Source organism: Callorhinus ursinus, unplaced genomic scaffold (genome assembly GCF_003265705.2).
Source record: "Callorhinus ursinus isolate GAN/ISIS: 27379988/994484 unplaced genomic scaffold, GSC_fseal_2.0 scaffold45, whole genome shotgun sequence".
Taxonomy (NCBI): Eukaryota; Metazoa; Chordata; class Mammalia; order Carnivora; family Otariidae; genus Callorhinus; species Callorhinus ursinus.
In genome coordinates, this window is record NW_027397107.1 from 2,968,114 (window position 1) to 2,987,237 (window position 19,124).

Below are 19,124 nucleotides of genomic sequence, written 5' to 3' on the forward strand. Positions count from 1 at the left end.
ACGAGGACTGTGTGGGAGGACTGTGGCACGAGTACTGCGGCGGGAGGTCTGTGGCAGCAGTATCTTCGCAGTAGTAATGGTCGTACCAGTACCAACGTGACTGACTCGTCATAAGGATTAAATGAGACAGTGTTTAACACAGTGACTGGCATGTAATAATAATTATGTTGATTATTTATAATTAATACAGCCCCCCAAAATTTTAAAAATAAGAGGAAGGCCATTACAAGGCAATTCATCAAAGAAGAAAAATGAATGGCCAAATAAACACAGAAAGAAATGTTTCCTGTATCATTAGTTACAAACACAGAAAATGTGTTTATTAACAATGAACACCTGTTAGTTGTCTTCCAGACTGGGTAAATTTTTTTAAAATGATAATATACAGGGTTGGCTAAATATGAGAAAAGAAGCACTTTCAAAGACCTTCTCCCACTTACAGAGTGAATTGTACCGGCCTTTCTTAAGGATGATATAGATCGTAAGCCTACAAAACACGCCAGCAATGTATGGCAGCTGGTGAGCCCGAAGTTTATGGTAACCAAACAACCAGAGCTGCTCCTCTGCAGGCGTCCATGTACGCGGGACTACGCACAGCACAGGCTGCGGGTTTGTGGGCCCGACCGTCTCGGACATGATCTCCGTGTGGTAAGTGCCTCTTTTCATCCTTCTGTATTTTCCTAATTGCTATGATAAACACACATTAGCTTGGGAATAAAGAGAAGTGTTACTGACAAAACATGATCTGGGATGCCTACTTTATGACAGGTCCCATCACCAGGATGGAGAAATGGAAAGATTTCCCGAAGGTGTACCTTGTGGAGACGACATGAGGAAGGACAGAGGTCAGTCCCAGTCGCTCTAAGCTCACAACATAGGACTCTGTTCTGTTGACACGCGTGTGCGTATGCTCACAGGAAGATACTCACATGTGAAGCTATTGTTATGACTCAAGCTTGAAAATGTAAAATTATTCAAGTACAGAAGTAAAGTGTCAGTCATTAAAAACAATCTATGATCCAACAGCACAGTAACAGTTCATGCTTGAGTTGAGGGCCTTTCATTTTTCTCCAAAAACTAGCCATGTTTGTCCAGTGGAACTCAGAATCCACTGGACACACCGACCCCCCAGCCCCACCCCCGACTACCACCAACCTACCTGTCTTTCAAGTCATCCAGGCATCGCTGAAGGTGGACCTCCCCCGCCGTGACTAAAACGTGCTCTCCCGTTTCTTGAATTAAAATCTGGACACAGGGGTCAGCCTGGTTTAACAGCTTCATTCCTTTGACGAGCTGAGGCATTTCACCTAGGTTAACAAGATGAAGGCTGATTTTCCTAACCTGCTTAAAAATCTACCAAATGATCTGACAAAGATAAAAAATCAACATCTTTTAATAATATAAGAAAAATTGAGATCATGACAAATACTTACCATCGGGATTTCAAGGAAACCTTTGTATATAAACTGCTAACTGGATTTTAAAGTGGACCCTGTGATCTAGCAAAGGCAGCCCATGAAACACACAGCACATCCACCCAGTGGCTCTCGGGGGCAGGAGCACTGGGAAGTCTGGGTCCCAGAGGGTGGCCACCCCAGCGGTCAGCATCCACGGCAGACACAGCATCCACGGAGAGAGGGGCTCCGCCCCACAGTAAGGAGGGGCACGAGGGACCAGGGCAGAGTAAACTCACAGTAACTACCCCTTGAGGGCTCACAGGAGTGAGCACAGCGTTAGAAGTACTCCCAGGCATTCTCAGTGTGCACTGAGATGGACCTTGTAGCAACAGCAAGAAGACAGAACAGTGCGTATAAAATTCAGACACGGACATGTGGGAACACGGGCTGCAGTAATACAGGCAAGAACACGCACGGTAAATCTAGCAAAAGCAATATATCTGGTGGGAAAAAGGAGCAATGCTCTTTTTAAAATTATGAAGAGAACTGGGTGCTCCTTCTCAATCATTTTAGTTTATTTTTTACAGAGTTCAGAACATTCTAATGAAAGAGACATGAGGAAAACTCTGGCATCCAGATGGATCATCCTAAGTCATTCTATTATTGCATCGCCTCATTTAAGGAGAGGAAATCACCCTTACTGAGCGTCTGCTACGGGATGGGCCGGGGCTGGGCACCAGGTCGTGTGCTCCTGCCACCACAACGCAGGGAAGTCGCTTCGGCTGCCCATTAGGGCCAGCGGCACACAGCCGCCAGAGTTCAAAGATTATAAATTTCTATGAAAACATCATGGTCTGAATGATCAATTATTTCCTTACTCTCTGTTTTTTAAACGTTTAGATCTAAATGGAATAGAGAAGAACTGAGTCCTACTAGAAAGGCCTAAGAATGAGCTACAGTTGCCAGACTCAAAAGTCATAACTCCAATTAAACTTCCTTGTCCTGTACATACACGGGCCGGAGGCAGCTGACAGCGGCCAGAGCCAGGCCGGCAGTGGAAGAGAAGAGCAAACCAGGAGGGCCCAGAGAGGAAGCCGGCGTTAGAGAGAACAAGGTAAATCCATGCAGCCACCCCACACTGTGGTCCACAATGGCGGCCCCGAAAGGACGCTCAGCGCCGGGTCCCCACGAAGATGGCTGCTCACCAGGACTGAGCCCAAAGGTCACAGATGCGGTCCTCTGAGTGTCTGCTCTAGGAGCCCAGGGAGCCTCACTGCTAAGGCCATCTGGTGGAACATGAGGCCGAGACAGGCTTTCGGAAGGCCCCGGCTCTGGGGCGAGGAGGGGTATGCGTGTGCAAGGGCAACGGGACCGTCCTCTATTTTGGCAGAGAACTACCATCTGACAGCGTTTGTCCTCTGGGTCCCCGGGAGCACAGTCTGGAGATTCTGCCCTGACCTGCCAGCGAGCACTGGGAACACGGGTTAGCGAGGTCATGGGGAGCTAAATACAAGGGTTACTGAGGACCGGTCAGGCAAATGGTGTACACCAAAGACGAAGCACTAGTTATTACATGATCTGCCATATGCGGGTGGGGCAGGGAATGCCTTCTAAACAGGCCGGAAATGCTCTGTGTCCAGATAATCTACACAGTTCAGGGAAGAGCATATGACAGATTCTGGAGCAAGAAGCGTGGGCTAAGATTCTGAAACAACTGCATAAAACATGAGCTTTGCTGAGGCACCACCCATGCCAGGGTTGTGGGGGTGCAGAGATGCCCTTGTCTCTGCCCTGAAGAAGGATCCAGGTTTCCCAGGGAGAAGGTGCCTAAATATACCATGTTCCTAAGGCAGAGGTCAGACTCCCTTTGGTGAGCGGGTGGTACGCAGGGCCTCATGGCGGGAAGATCACTCCTATTACACACCCGAATGAAAATCCACAGCACACTGTTGAAGCAAATAGTGAGGAACCAAGTACGAAATGCACACATTTACAAGGTGTCATGAACATCACAGGCTTTTAAAAACAAAGTTGTCTTACTTGGGTGTTTCGGTTCAACAGCAACCCTCACAATAGGGGTAGCCTCGAAGTTGAGCGGTATAAATGGCGGGCAAGATGGCATGCTACACAGGGTCGCCGACTTGAGCACGAAGTCTTGAAGGCCCCCTATCCCTGCAGGAAGGAAAAGATCTGTGCGGTCAATAAAGGGTGATCAGTTCGGAAATGACATTAGAAAAATAAGACCATCAACCCAGCATATGGGTCAGGGAGGAGACACACTTAAAAATGTGGCAAGGAACGAGGCCGACCAGCACCCCTGGATGCTATTCAATTGCTGTTAAAAAGACAAGAATTCTGTGGGCTACTGTTTTCAAGATGCACAAATCACGTAGTTACATCAAACTCGGCTAACACATCCCTAACTTTGATCACAGAAGTGATCATGTCCAGATACATACATCTGAAAATACTAATTATTTCTAATTGTAGCTCTTAGTTTTTAAAATACATTAATTTGATGAAGATGAATCTCTACAGAAATAATCTCTTTTCCCAAATACTTGCATAGGGCTCAAGGGCATTTAGAGACTTCAAGTTTGAGGCTGCTACAGGGTACCTGACCCAAGTCACCCTTCATACCACCCCAATTTTAGAAGAGGACATCGGCCCCCTTCCCACCTCCTCCCACCGCCCTCCCCACTTCAGGCTCCCGGAGATGGCTGCCTAAGACCCTCCAGGAGAGCATCGGTCTTTGAGCAGATGGGAGCACAGGAGAGCTAAAGGGGCGCGCTGAGCCTCACATCCACAGTAAGAGCAGACATCGTTCTAGAAGAAATCGAGTTACACACACAAGGCCATTTTTGTGCTTCTGGGCTAAGGTAAAGATTGGGAAGGGCACGGAAGGGCAGGCCATCCGCTGAAGGGGAAGAGGGCACAGGGGACAGGGGCGGGGACATTCGATCAGCATTCCAGTCTCCATTTTGAGCTCAGAAACGAAGGGAAGGAAGCAAGGAAAGGAAGCTGCTGTCTTTGGTTGACACCCTGATGTGAAGGGACCGGGGTGACGGATGCCACACAACCCAACGTTCTGCCTGGGAGGGGAACTGAAACAGAAGTTTCCGGCACGCAAGCTCAGGAGGCGGTGGCAAGGCCTCTTGGTGGACTGCACAGTGTGGACAGACCTCCATCGTCCCCTGCTGAACACCTCCAGAATTCACCACCTGATGCCTTAAGGGAGAGCTCCAAGCACAAGGAAATCTTCCTTCCATCACGTGGACACCGGTCTTCACCCCATGGCTACACATGCCCTGTCTGGCTCCCCAGAGGACCTCACAAGATGTGCCTCCACATTCACTGACCACCCTCGGGATTTTGAAGGTATCTGTCAGATCCTCTGAAGCCTTTTCTGCCTCACACTAAACATCATTAGCTCAACACGATTTCTAGACCTTTCTTGTGCAGGGGACCCTCCCCAGACTGAGGTTTCCAAGGTACTAAATTTAGTCCCTGTACATCTGTGTATTTATCTGGTCAAGGTGTAACTTTCTTTTCTTTCCTTTTTTTAAAATTTATTTAATTTAATTAATTTATTTGTCAGAGAGAGAGACAGAGAAAGAGCACAAGTGGGGGCAAAGGGAGAAGCAGACTCCCCACTGAGCAAGGAGCCCGATGCAGGACTCGATCCCAGGACCCTGGGATCATGACCTGAGCCGAAGGCAGACGCTTAACGACTGAGCCACCCAGGCGTCCCAAGGTGTAACTTTCTTATCACTGTGCCTCTTGGCCCAGCACCCAGAAAGGTCTACACCGGCCCCAGCTTCTTGCTACCTCCCCCGACTGGTTAAATGACGATGGAACAGATCTGGGTCTGCCCCAGTTCCCACCAAGTCTACTGGGAATAACATCATCTCCCCTGAGGCCAGACCCTGCATTCCCTCTGGCCAGCGCACATGTCCTTCCTGCACACACGGCATGTGGTCTTTAATGGAACGAGAGAGGCCAGTCCTTCCTCTGTATCACCAGGGATGTGGACTGCAGATGGTCAGCATATTGTGAAGGCTGTCTGTCTGGATGTCTGGGCTGCACTCTGTTACTCAAATTACAAAATCTATTCTTGCTGCTTAGATATGTCCAGATTTATGAACATGACTATAATTCCCCAAAAAACAGAAAAGAGAAAAGTCAATACCACAGTATTCCTAGTCAAGATTAAGGATTTATAGAAAAAGCAATGTTCCAAAGATAGTAAAAAAATATCCACCACCTGTATTATGTGTCACCATTTTTACTTATTTTAAAATACAATCTTAAAATCTAGGAAAGGGACCATTAAGGTTATTTGGGCAAATCACACACACACACACAAAAAAAAAGATTTAAAAATCACTTTGAGAATTTCTTGAAATACTACCAGATAGTTATTGAGTGTACAACCTGATATTTATGCAAAAACACAGTTTAAAAGAAGCTTTTTGTTTTCAAATGATATCAAGTACATTTGTGAAAAAATAAAAGTATACCCAGAATCACACCATCCTAAGACTGTCACTGTTTTCATTTTGATGTATTTCCCTCTTGCCCTGCCCCCACAGGCACACATAATTTACCGTTAAATGTCCATACAATTTTTTTATCCTTTCTCTTTTACTTCTGTTGTTCTGGTCACAGTGATAGCAATTATGTAGGAACACTTTCTTCACAGAAAGGACATCTGCTAAGGCATTTTTCAACTGGGGCTCAGGGGGGTAAAGGACATGTTCCCTCAAGAGAATCATTTCAGCATTTCTGGGACAGAACAAGTAACAGTTCGGGAAAAAAAAAAATCAGAAATTAGCATGCCATCAATTTGGCTGAAGGACTAAAGAGAGGACAAGCTTTTTTTGGGGGGGGTGGTAATGTTTATCACAAAAAAGGCATATGATCTCAATACAAGAGAGAGGGAGAAAACAGGCTGAGGAAGCAGGAACATGGGGTAACACCCAGAAAGCTAGCTTGTTTCTATACGAACATCGGTAAGTATTGTCTGGTTGAAGAGAAATGATCCAAGTCCTCTCTGGTCCTAACTCTTCCCCCCACAAGCGCACTTATATATGTGAGTGTGGAACTCTGGCTCCCAGGCTGGGGTGACAGGTAACCACACAAGAAACCGCTGAGCCCCCGCACCGTGTCCGCTGGCCCTCACCGGGCCGGCCACCACCCCCTTCAAAGTCTTCTTCCTCAAAGAGCAGCATTGTACAAGCACTGTCAGGACCCAATTTTTTCCCAGGCTCTCTCTAATTCCCTTTAGAAAGTATTCCAGAAACAATATCAAGGAGCATCTTTTACGGTCTGAGACCGGAAATACGGAGGCTGAGAGATGGACAGGCCCTTTGCTGACAATGTTCTTCTACTCTGAGCAACTCCCCACATGCAAAGCTGAATGAGTCTAGGGCAAGGTCACACGGGTGGGCAGGAAGACGGTGAAACTGTCACAGAATTCTAACACTGCTTCCTGTGGACCGAACCCACTGCCCATCTGGACAGAGAACAGCAATACTATCTTCAGGGAAGTCTGGATGCTGAAGTGCACTTTCATTGCTGGTATAAAAATGGTACTGGAATTAAAAAAAAGAAAAAACACTTTGTGGGAAAACATGTTAATGCTCTAGCTAGAATATGGTCTCCTAACCTCCACGGTTTCATTTCAAGCCAACTTTAACATTACTGCTGAAGAACCATCAACTTGTTCCTCTTAATCTGTTTAATCCACCTGAGTTAACAGCTTCCTTTAAATCACCGAAGTAAGTGCAAGTTATACAGCAAGGATGCCTACAGAGCCTCAGGCCTGTGAGAACAGTGAACATGACCTCAGAAGGGACATGAGGATTCAGACCCTTGAACAACAGACCCGCTGAGCCCTGAACAACACATGCTTTTAACCCTGCGCAGTTAAAAATCCGTGTGGGACTCTGACTTCCCCCCCAAACTTAACTACTCACAGCCTGCCGTGGACCAGAAGCCTTACTGATAACATGAATAGCTGATCAGCACATATTTTGTGTGTTATATTCTACACTGCATTCTTACAATAGAGTGGGCCAGAGAAAAGGTCATTAAGAAAATCATAAAAGAAAATATATTTACAGTACTGTACTTCATTTACTGAAAAAAAATCCACATATAAGTGGACCCACAAAGTTCAAACACGTGTCGTTCAAGGATCAACTGGATAAAAAAAAAAAAATTTTTCTTTTTTTTTTTTTTTTTTAAGTACAGGTTTCCAGGGTGGTGCGAATCTAGGGAACCACTGGTTTTGGAAGACCACCTTCTAATCTAGGTCCTTCTGTCTTTGGATGCCAAAGAAGCCCATATCCTCTGCCTAAAGTTTCATGCCATTATTCTGTATCTTTCAGCGAAACTCAGATTCCTCTCCCTTTGACTCAGCTACAGAGATGGTATCACAGAGGATCCATGCACTTTATAACTTGTCACGGAGGTAGATAGGCAGGTAGGTACATGAATATAAAATATGATCAAAGGCCTTTTCCAGGCCTCCTTGGCTAATGTAATAAATAGCTCCAAAGTGGACCAATATTGCTTAGCCAAGGTTTTCAGAGGATTGGTCAAGTTTCCCCAGGACGCTAAGCAAGTCTATTAAATCAACTGCCCTTTAGCTTCTTGGTGTTACGAGAGGCCCCTGGGAAAAATCTTACAACAGTGACATCACCGGGTCAGAATTTCTTCTTCTCATAGGGACAGATGGAGCTGATAACCAGTTAATAATAGTTCTTCGGCAAGTTACATCAAGACCGGGGGACCTTATTCTCAGAGGAGACCACAGTAAGGAGAAAAAGGAATACCTGAGGAATCAAAAATATCTTTTTTAGAGATGTGGAGGCTTGCTGTCTTTGTCTATATTAGAGAACAGGCAGAAGCGTGCCCTGCAGTGTCCTGCACCAGGGAGAAATGATAACTGGGTGTCACAATGGAGTCTCAGTTTACGCCCCAAGAAACAATCCTGAGGGAGCCAGACCACCTCCACTCCTGCAGGAACAGACTGACGGACGCCATAGGGCCCTGGCTCCCACCCTGGGGAATGACACGGGCAGGGAGGTCTAGGATTAAAGTAATGCAGGAAGGGGCGCCTGGTGACTCAGCCGGTTGGGCGTCTGCCTTCGGCTCAGGTCATGATCCCAGGGTCCTGGGATCGGGCCCCGCATCGGGCTCCCTGCTCGGTGGGGAGTCTGCTTCTCCCTCTCCCCCCACCCCACTCATGTTTTCTCTGTCTTTAATAAATGAATAAAATCTTAAAATAGTGGAAGAAATTCCATCTCAGGCCTGGAAGTGGAACAGATCACTACATGCTGCCTGATACCCTATCTCTGAGCAAATAAAAAGGCAGTCAGTTAAAAAAAAAAAAAAAAAAAGCCCTTAAGTTATCTCTTGGTGTGTCAAACCGGGACGAAAAGGACCTCCAGAGGCTAGCCTAGGGGAAAGGAAGCGGCACGGAATTAATGCATTACAAAAGAATGTTTCCTACTGGAGCAGAAACCGAGTGGAAGGGCTGACGAGAAGGAAGGGGGTGGTGGGGAGAGGAACCCCAGCCCGGGCCCCAGCGCGGAGCCCCAGCGTGTTCCGGGGGCTGGCGGCGTGCAGGGGGCCCGCGGCAGAGGGACAACAACAACGGGGGGGCGGTGCAGACAGGAGGCTGCCGGGGACACACACAGGGCCTTAGGGGACTCGAGCGCCACGTCGCGCCTGGACTTTCCATGGAGGGCGGATGCGGGCGAACTAGACCCGAAGCGGAGCCAGCAGCCTTGGCAGTGACCCTGGAGCCGGGAAGCAGAGACGAGGCTAAGATCCAGATTTCAGATCCGGATTTCAGACGTGGACAGCTAAGCAGAGGATTACCTGTTCAAAGCATTTCTCTACCCTTCCTTCAGGTTCCTAAATGTCCCCGTCATTCGGGTACGTTCTTTATGGGATAAATACTGTGATTCATCATATTTTTCCCTCCAGACTCTAGTTTCTCTTTTCATTTTGTGCCTATTTTTTCTCTCTAGTACCTTTTCTGAGCCCTTTTTTGTTTAGGATCTAAGCTTAAAAGCTTAGAAAGTTGTGCTTTCAAAAAACTAATGAATATTTATTCAACTTTCTGTACTTTTTTTGATGACTTTGTTTTAAGGGCAGGGGCACAAATGCACTTCGTGAAGTTTTTTCAATGAACACGTGAATATGAGCACAGTTCTGTCCTCAAAGCTTAACATCTGGAGAGGGACAAAGGCAGATAAATAGTCAGTGACAAGACACTGTGACAAACATCACAAGGAGAGAAGCACGAGGTTTGTTCAAGGGAGGGACCGGTCACCACTGCAGAGGCCCTGTGGGCAAGCAGGACTGCAGACCATTTTCAGCCCACTATTTCCACTTCTCGGGGACCCTGCCTGGTGTTTATGGTAGTTGTTGTTTTATTAATAAAGTTGGTGACCAATTCGGGGTCTTTTTTTGGTATATGGTATGAACTGCTTACTTAATTTTTTTTATATATGCTATTAACTGGTTAACTGTAAAGAAGGTTATAATAACTTCCTTTGAGGCATAAAATTCATATTCATAGATCCATGTATGAGCTTTGTATCCTGGCCCGCTGACCTACATTTATATTTTACATAGTAATACAGTTTTATGGGATGCTCCTCTGAGATACGTTTCAACTCAAATGGTTTAAGTAAAGCACAAAGCACAAAATGCCTAGTACAGTTTAAAACAACATTGGAAATGTTTTCAGGTTAAAAGAAAGAAAAGAGATACGACTTTACACAACCAGGAAGTTATAACCAGATTTCTTTTTATGTTTAAACTCGAAATATTTCCAATTAAAGGCAGGAGGCAGAGTCACATCTGGATGAAATGGCAACTTCGTCACAGGCGCACAACAGATCCTGGTTGAAATGATCCAGGGAAGAAAACGGAGGACAACATGGATGCACATGAGGCCAGAGAAGAGTGCCCCAAGCTCTGCGCTGCGGATCACATTAAAGACAAATAAGCAAGGGTCCGTTCCTAACTCCCTTCTTGGGAAAGTAACACAACTGAAGGAAAACAAATGTACAGACAGTGTAGCAACGGCGGTGTGCCTGATTACACGGCAGAGAAAACGCACGAAGAGCCCAGAACCATGTATGTGGGAACCCGGATGTGACCGAGGGGCGGCACTGGGGTAAGGAGGGACCACTGGGAGAACATCACTGAGAAATTAACTAATGATATGGAAACGATAATATGCATACCTCTACCATGCAGCACGCAGAATAATGAACTTCACAGGGATCGAAGACCTGGGTGAAACATAAAAACTGAAAGCACAAATCACAAGATGACACACTAAAGACTGGTAACTATTACTGTATTATAAGAACTGTACCACAAAAATGCCCAAAATGAAAAGTTACAAAATATTTGCAATGTTTAAAAGACAAGGGATTAGTAAGCATAATAAATAAAGAACTAGTAGAAATCAGTGAGAAAGACAACCCACTAGCAACACAGGTGAAGAACATCAGCAGTTCCAAGAGGTGACTGAAAGAAAAGGAAGCCCTGATCAGTCAGAAATCATATAAAAACGAATCTTAATCTAAATAATAACAAGGTAAATGCAAATTAAGGCAAAGAGGTGGTACTTCACACCAGTACAAGTGGTGTTAAGTCCGAAGAGAACACGGGTTTGGTAAAGAGGTGCAGAAAAAGTAGGTCTTCTGCACTGGAGGCAGAAATGATGGTCACGACCTCTTGGGAGAGCAAGTGTAGACATTCAGCAAAGTACGCCTGGACTGTGCAACCTGCCAGTCTGGCTTCCTGTTGTACACCGCCCACAGTGCCGGCAACAGGCAAAGTGGTGCGCCCGCAGCATCCCACAAGCTCTGATACGACTCTAGGGGGACACATTTAGGTGATCAGGTCTCTCCTGGGGGCACTTCTGGCTGGGGTCTACTGCTGGCATTCAGAGGGCAGGGCCGGGGCCCAGGGGTCTTGCAATGTGTGCAAACGTCCCCCTCAAGGGATTCCCCAGGTCGCACAGCTTCTGAGTGTTCTGCTGGATGAACCTGTTTCTAATGACCTGAGCTTCAATCTAACTCCCTTTTAATTACAAAGTACTTTCTTCACAATTTAATATACATTGAGTTTTCAGGACTTCTGTTCTGAAAATGAGCTGTTCACCATGTTATCGACAGCCACTTGGGGCCTCTGAGTCATCAGTACCATATATCTGCATCAAGCCGCACCTGCTCCCGGTGATTGCGAGTTGCTGACTTGATGATGCCATCAGTAGGGTAAGCCGGAGCATTTGCATGCCGCAATGTACTAAATTTCATTGCTGATCACTTCTCTTTTATTTATCCTCCTATCAGAGCAAAGGGAACTGTATTGATGTTTTTGAAATTAGGTAAGCAGGTATTATTTTATCTTTGAATTTCATTTCTAGGTGGATGCTCATTACATTATATGCTATTTTTATGATCATAAAAAAATTTTTTTAACCAGAAGACTAAAAAAAAAAAAACCCCAAACCAGGCTTCAGTTGCTTCTGTGCCTTGAATGCTTGCATTGTTTCACCATACAGCAATAAACCCTGCAATTACCCTGCATATGTGTTACATCTGCATTAGCCAGTTGATGCCCTAGACACTGAAACTATGCTCTCACCCCTGGACCGCTGACTTGGATTTCCCTGGTGCCTGGTATCCGCTGAGGGAGTTTTGGATTCCTATCTGATGGGGAGCTGGAACGCTTCTTGAGGTTAATCAAGGTTCTGAGAGTGAGCCATCTGAATAGCCCTGGACTGAAAGCCCTGTTCCCTCTTAGTTCCACAAAGACCCTAATCTCCAGATCCCCTCACAGGCCATCCCGGCATTAGATGTGGGCCCGCGTCACCTGACCCCATCACTGTGTCCTCTACCATTCATCATGATCACTTTTCCAACGGTTAATATTTTCTTCAAAGTCAATTTAGTAATTACAGAATTTAGAGGGTCCTACAGTACCTTATAACCTCATATATCATGATTTATTTAAGAGTAGAGAGCAAAACAGTTGGTGAAGGAAAATTTCATATAATTCCTGTGCGTTTTAGATTTATGTCAACAAATATCTGTTGCCCGCTTAGGTTTACAGGTCTGTGCTGGCCACCGTGGAGGGGATGGAAACGAAGACCAAGACCCTGCGTTCGGTTTTCTCGCATTTTGCTACTGTAAGTGCCCCCAGAGCGTTCTGAAGGCTCACAGTGTTGCTGGTAGTTTGTTCAGTCCCTGAGCCTTGGGGTTTGAGACGTCTGAGACTACTACCGTGCGTCCACAGCCTGATGAGGCCTGGCTACTAGGGCGCAGGGGCAACTCACTGATACCTGCACAAAGGTAAGGCCTACGAAGAAAGGCAACAATACTAGGATGTTCACTAGATTTTAAGCAAACATAGGTCATCCTAATGCAAGCCAGTTACTTTTGCCAGTTCATGGAGCTTTCAAAGCCTTGTTCCCATGGATAGATCACTTCATAGATGAATGAAAGAAGAATATATCACTTTAAATATTAGTGAGGCTTACATTATTGTAGTAGTGGGCTTTAATTTTATAATAAATGAAAGCAGTTGGTAGTACTGGTATGGTATCAACTCCCCTAATAAAGGACCAAGGAATCGGTACTAGAGACTGGATTGATGGGAGACTCAGTGTAAAAAGAAGTAAAAGCAAGTAAAGACAGGGCCCCAAACTGATACATCCATTCTCATTTGCGGCCCTCTTCTAAAATGACAGGTCAATAAAATCTCTACAGGGTAGCAGTTTTCATCACTGTAAGAAAGAACATCCTAAATGTCTAGCAATATGCTAAACACACTGCATCTGGCAATAAAATACCATACTACAAATCGAATTTTGAAGACTACTGAGACACAGATAAAGTAGAATATAAAATTCTATGCAGAAAAGATAATATGAATAGAAGAGAAATATAACTAAAAATGAAAATTGTAATAGTATCAGCATTGAAATTATGAATGATTATTTTAAAATAGAAAACACTGTAATTTTACCATGAAAAGTTATTAGACACAAGCTACAAGAACTTTGGAGGTGTTTTTTTGTTTTCTTAAGAGCTGTCATTACCAGAATCAAATGAACATAAACGATATAAACTGATTTACAGCAGAGGACACCGCTGTGCCTTGAGGATCTGGTAATGACCCTAGTCACTGGCATACCCGCACTGGAAGAAACAATCCATCTGACTCCCACCTCATACCATCTTACAGCCCATTTCAGATGGGTCACAAGTCTCAATCTCATAAACAGAACGAAAAAGCTTATAGAAGAATAACACAGAACTTCTTATGACTTTGGAGCAAGTGGATTTCTGAAATAGGACACAAAAAGCAGTAATCATAAAAAAAAACTGGTAAGTATTACACTATATTAAAATTTAAAACTGTGGTTCAACAAAAGACACTGTTAGAGCGCAGAAGGTAACTCCCCAAGTAGGAAGAAATATCTATAAATACAGCCAGCCAGGGACTTTAATGCAGAATATATAAAGAATGCATACAAATCAATACAAAAGGCAGAGAACCTTAAAAAAGGTGGACAAACACTTAACAGGCATTTCATAAGTGAGCAAAAATCAATGGTCAATAAATAAATGAAAAGGAATTTAAATTCACAAGTCATCAGGGAAACCAATATAAGACACTACTCCACACACACACGAGAATGGCTCAGCGAGAAACAAAACAGTCATCGGCAAAGGTATGGAGCAACTGGAATCTCCAGCGAGCTCCTAGTGGAAGCAGAAGCTGGTACATTCACTAAGGTTGTACGTACGCCCACCCGACAACATAGCAACTTCCTTTCCAACAGAGGTGTGTTCAAATATTCAGGAAAAGACATGCATGGGAATAATCAAAGCAACGATATTCCTAACAGCCACACACTGGAACTGAACTCAACACCCGCCGACAGAAGAGCGGATATATACTGTTGTAGTCATGGTAAACACAACGAGAATGGACACGGGTGACTCTCACCGCCAGCGTGCCCGACACTCGAGGACATTCTCTACGATCTGGCTTCACGGGGCTTAACAACAGGTAAAATGAAATCTATGATGCGAGAAGCCAGGACGGCGACATCCTTGGGGGTGGGGGTGGCAGGGCAGTAACTGGAGGGGCGCTTGGCTTCTGGGATGCTGGTTATGTTCCATTTCTAAATCTGGATGCTAGCACACTGGCACATGTGCAGTTTAGGGTCCTCTATCAAGCTGTGGCTTAAGATTTGCACACTTTTCTATGATGCATCCATAAAGATTTACTTTAAAATGTTAAATGACATAAATTACAGGCTACTCTAGGTGCTTCTGAGTCTTTTGCAGATGCCATAATTCAACTGATAAAGATAAACCATTTCAGAGCCTTCACAAAGGAACTGGCAGCTGGGAGAAAGAACACATGGCTTGTTGCCTTGTCCCTCTCTTCCCGCCACATCATCCAATGACAAATGAAATGAGTCTTCCGGTGCAACATCCTTACGTGGATTCTTCTGAACAGTCTGTCCTTGAGCAAATCACTTCCTTATTCCAATCAAAGCAGCCAGCCTCCTCCTGGCTGCAGGCATCTGTCTACCCTCTGGCTCCTGACACTGCGGTTCGTTCAGAGGTTGGTCCTTTTAGATTCCCATTGGTAGATGCTCAGAATGGCTTTGAAAACTATTCTTTGGTTTTTGGTCTGTTTCATTTTGGGGGGAAACAAAACATTCTTAGCAAACATCACACACTTCTCTACTGCTGCCTTTATCTATTCATAAAAAACATCCAATACATTACCCAAAGAATTTCTGAGCATCTCCTTCCGCTCTTACCAGCTACCAAAGCTGAAATCTGGCCACCAATAGAGTAAGATGATCTTACTTACATCATGGGAAGCATTTCTTTGGCTCTAAGAGAAACAGAAAAAGTGCTGCAAAAAGTAGGTCAACAAAATAACATGAGAGTCATTTCAAGTTATTTCCGTCATGTGGTCCACGGTGGCCTTGTGTATGGGGGTCTCTGGACAAAGACACCAGCAATACCACTGTGAGGTAAGACTATCACTTCTAACTGACCCTGAATAGGAGACCCATAAAAAGGGATGTCAGGAGAACCTCCTTTCGTCTACCAGAGCCCCCGGTGTGTTTTCTCAATCAACCACAAATGTCTTTCTGATTTATTTATTTTTTTAAAAGATTTTATTTATTTTTTGACAGAGAGAGAGACAGTGAGAGAGCGAACACAAGCGGGGGAGTGGGAGAGGGAGAAGCAGGCTCCCCACTGAGCAGAGAGCCCGATGCGGGGCTCGATCCCAGGACCCTGGGATCATGACCTGAGCCGAAGGCAGACGCTTAACAACTGAGCGACCCAGGTGCCCTGTCTTTCTGATTTATTAACGGGCCCTGCCCCTAGTGAAACCTGTTACAAACCAGAAAATTCCAGTGCACCGCAATGCAGAAATGCTGGAGCATCTGTGATGCTCCAGCCTTCCTGGGACGGACTTATGCAAACCATTCTCAGGCCTTCCTGCCCATGAGCGGGGTCAGATTAGCCATAACCAGATCCCATTGGCAGGTTTCTGTTCCATTCATAAATGGCTCACTCTACAGAAACTCAACACCCGATTTTGTCCTGAATTTAATGGACTTTGATAAAACGATCTCCAGGTGACCAACAAGATTTGAGTTAATTTGTATTTCTGCATGTTGCATTCAAGTCCAGGAAAGCAATTTTTAAAGCCTCCGAATATCATTTCAGATATAGTTTGTGACTATTCTTGACCACGGAAAGGAAATGACATATTGCTTTATGTCAGCTTTTTGATGCCCATCCAGATCTAGCATCCTCCCTGACAACACAGAAAGTCACAAGGAATCACACAACACGCAGCCGTAGAAGCAGAAGGACCTCAGCAGCCTATGTGCTTCCGAACAACCCACTGCAGTGTGGAGCGTCGTCCACAGCATCCCGAGGATGGGGTGCTCACAGCAGCCCGCGTCCCTGCCGAGGAGCAGGACTTCTAGCTTGTTTGAGCGCGTATAGGAGTCCACGGCTGCATCATGAACACGCAGCTCGTGACACACACACAGCTGTTACACGTGTGAGCGCGTGTAGGGTTCACGGCTTCATCATGAACATCCAGGGCATCACACACACACACACGCACGCACGCACGCACACGGATGTTCCATCGCCTCCTCGTTTCGGGCTCTCCCTGGCTTCTCCTGTTGTATTCAGATCACATTCCTTCTTAGCAACGCCACTGCCTCTACTTTTCCCTTCTGGAGTAACACTAGCTTTTCCATACCGGACAGCTAGCTATCGCATCCTTCCAAGCACCTCTGTCTTCATAACCCCTCCTGGAAACATCCAATTCCTTCCATTCCTGGGCCCATTTCTGGGTGGCTTGTTCGTGTGAACAGGTGTTCAGCTTGTGTTGAGCACAGGTCCACCAGGAGCGAAGGGTCTGAGATGGCTTCTCTCCCATGAAGCACAGGCAGCTCACAAGGGAGCAGCTTCCCGCAAGGGTCACCCGTGTCCGAAGGATTATTCTGTCATGAAAGGCAAGGACCGAGTCCATCCAGAGGTGGCAGAAGAGGATGGCAAGCCACCTGAAGGCCTATTTTGCGGGTATGACGGACAAGGAGCCAAGACGTGGTGCAAAGTGAGGCTTAACGAACAGAGCAGTCAGCCAGCCAAGGCCGGGCAGGCACACATGCGGGAGGGGGTCGGGCACCCACCCCTGCGTCCGTGCTGCAGCTCCCAGGCCTAGGGCAGCTGTAAAGGGCATGGGCCATAAAGGCACCGGGGAGGTCTGCGGGTGGAAAGGGTCCGCCGGCGGGAGAGAGGGCCCGGTGCGGCCACGTGAGCCCATGTCAGGTTGGCGGGGGAAGCCACAGCACCAAGTCCCGGCAATCTTACTGGAGCAGCTGAATTCGAAGTGAGGAGCGAAAAGGATCCATTCCTCAAATGCGGGGAGAAAGAAAGGCTAATGACCACATTTTGTAATGATTTTGCCCCTAACATCAACTTTGTTTTCTTTAGTGACGCCAAGCGCTGCCTATGCCTGGGTGTGCGCCCGCTTCTTGGGGCACAGGGGGTGAAGATCGATTTGGCAGCGAGGCTTGTTGCTCTGCAGTGCTCACTGGTTCCTTCAGCAAGTTCGTGTCACCACGCTGCAAGGATCACGCCACCCACGAGGGCACCCTGCCCCATGAGCAGTCACCGGCCCTGGTCCCTGCTCTCCCGAGCCGGTGGCGCTGACTCCCCGGATGGCAGCAGAGACCAGCTGAGGAGAGTAGGTCTGGCGAGGCACCCGCCCTCCCTAAATCTGATAGAAGGAGCTGGAAGACATGCAATCATAACAAAGGTTCTAAGGATGGTCCAGGAAAATTTATTCTGTGGCTCTGAGGTGCTGAATTTCTAGCCATTTTGAATATTATCACTGGGTTTACAATAGGCTCTGTGTTCTCTGTTTGTGAACAGGGTCAGTTGGCAGCTGGTTACATTTCTGAGGCAGTTAAAACAAAACCAAGCACAGGATTCCCTAAAAAGTGCAAAGCACAGGGAAGCCTGCCCAGAAGAATAATGTCAGGTTATCTTATGAGCCCAAGAGCAGAAGACTCCACCGGTGCGTATTATTAATGAAGGGCTCACCTTTCAGGACAGCTAGAGCCAGCCGTGCCCTCCTCCCCCGGGGCCTGGCTTACTTGCTATGGGGCTGTGGCACTCCAGGACCACAGAGGTGAGGAGAGACAGGAAGCAGGACAGAACAGAGGCCAAGAAAAGTGACTCAGTCTTCTGGCTGTCATGAGAATCAGCAGTGAATAATTCTTTTTAATCCAGAGATTTGGCCTCTGATGTTGTTAGGAAAGTCATCGTTACAAACGTCTACCCTGGGAAGGCCGGCTGCTAGACCGCCACGTAGAAGGTCTGCAGCTGAGACCTACACACGGGATTCTGAGCAGCCAGTGTAACTCCTGGTACCCACGGGAGCAGAAGCTCGAGGAAGGTTCAAACCACGGCTGGTGACACACACTCACACCAATCTCACGGAGCGATGCAAGAGCATGAATTAGTTTCAAAAAAGTTACCGAACAATGGGAAAGACAACATGCTGCCATCAGGTTGGTTGGGAACCCCTAGAGCTCATCCCCCCGAGGAGGAGGGGTTAATTACCCCAGTGAGCCTCTCCTGAGAAGGAACTGTACTTCCACTGCTCTGAAGGCACACTTCGCATTCAATCAGGGTGCAGCTAAACCCCCCGCAGAGCCAACCCCCATCAGAAACGAAGCCCACGTTCTGACATGGGGTGGGCAGTAACTGGCCAGGCCGTGGCCCATACACCCTCCCCCAAGGCCTCCTCCAGCCCTGCATGTCCATCCTGTGGTTTTGGGAATCCCACCCCCCCACACCCAGCCTTTTGGGAAAAATGGAAGCTAAGTAGATTGTAAGGAAGGGAATGAATATTCTTAACTCCCTAATTCCTCAGAGGTTGACAGATACAGGATTTTTGGACAAAATGAGGTGAAACTATCTATTGCCAGAATATGTGTATCATGAAAACAAGGAAATGCGAGGTCTTCTCCGGTGAGGACTCTGGGTGGAGAGCGAGTTAGAGCGGGCTGGAGAAGGAGTCCACCGCTGGACGAGAACGAGTTAGAGCGGGCTGGAGGAG

At 46.5% G+C, this 19,124-nt stretch overlaps 1 protein-coding gene across 3 annotated transcripts in view; it reads right to left on the reverse strand.

The window, feature by feature from the left end:
• EFL1 (elongation factor like GTPase 1) overlaps nt 1-19,124 on the reverse strand; it is a 117,659-nt gene that overhangs the window by 26,126 nt on the left and 72,409 nt on the right. For all 3 annotated transcript variants that reach the window (XM_073882180.1, XM_025893043.2, XM_025893044.2), the window contains 2 exons: nt 3,438-3,569; nt 1,160-1,307 (listed from right to left, as the gene is read on the reverse strand). In XM_073882180.1, the coding sequence (XP_073738281.1) occupies nt 1,160-1,307; nt 3,438-3,569 (280 nt within the window). The remainder of the gene's footprint in view (nt 1-1,159; nt 1,308-3,437; nt 3,570-19,124) is intronic.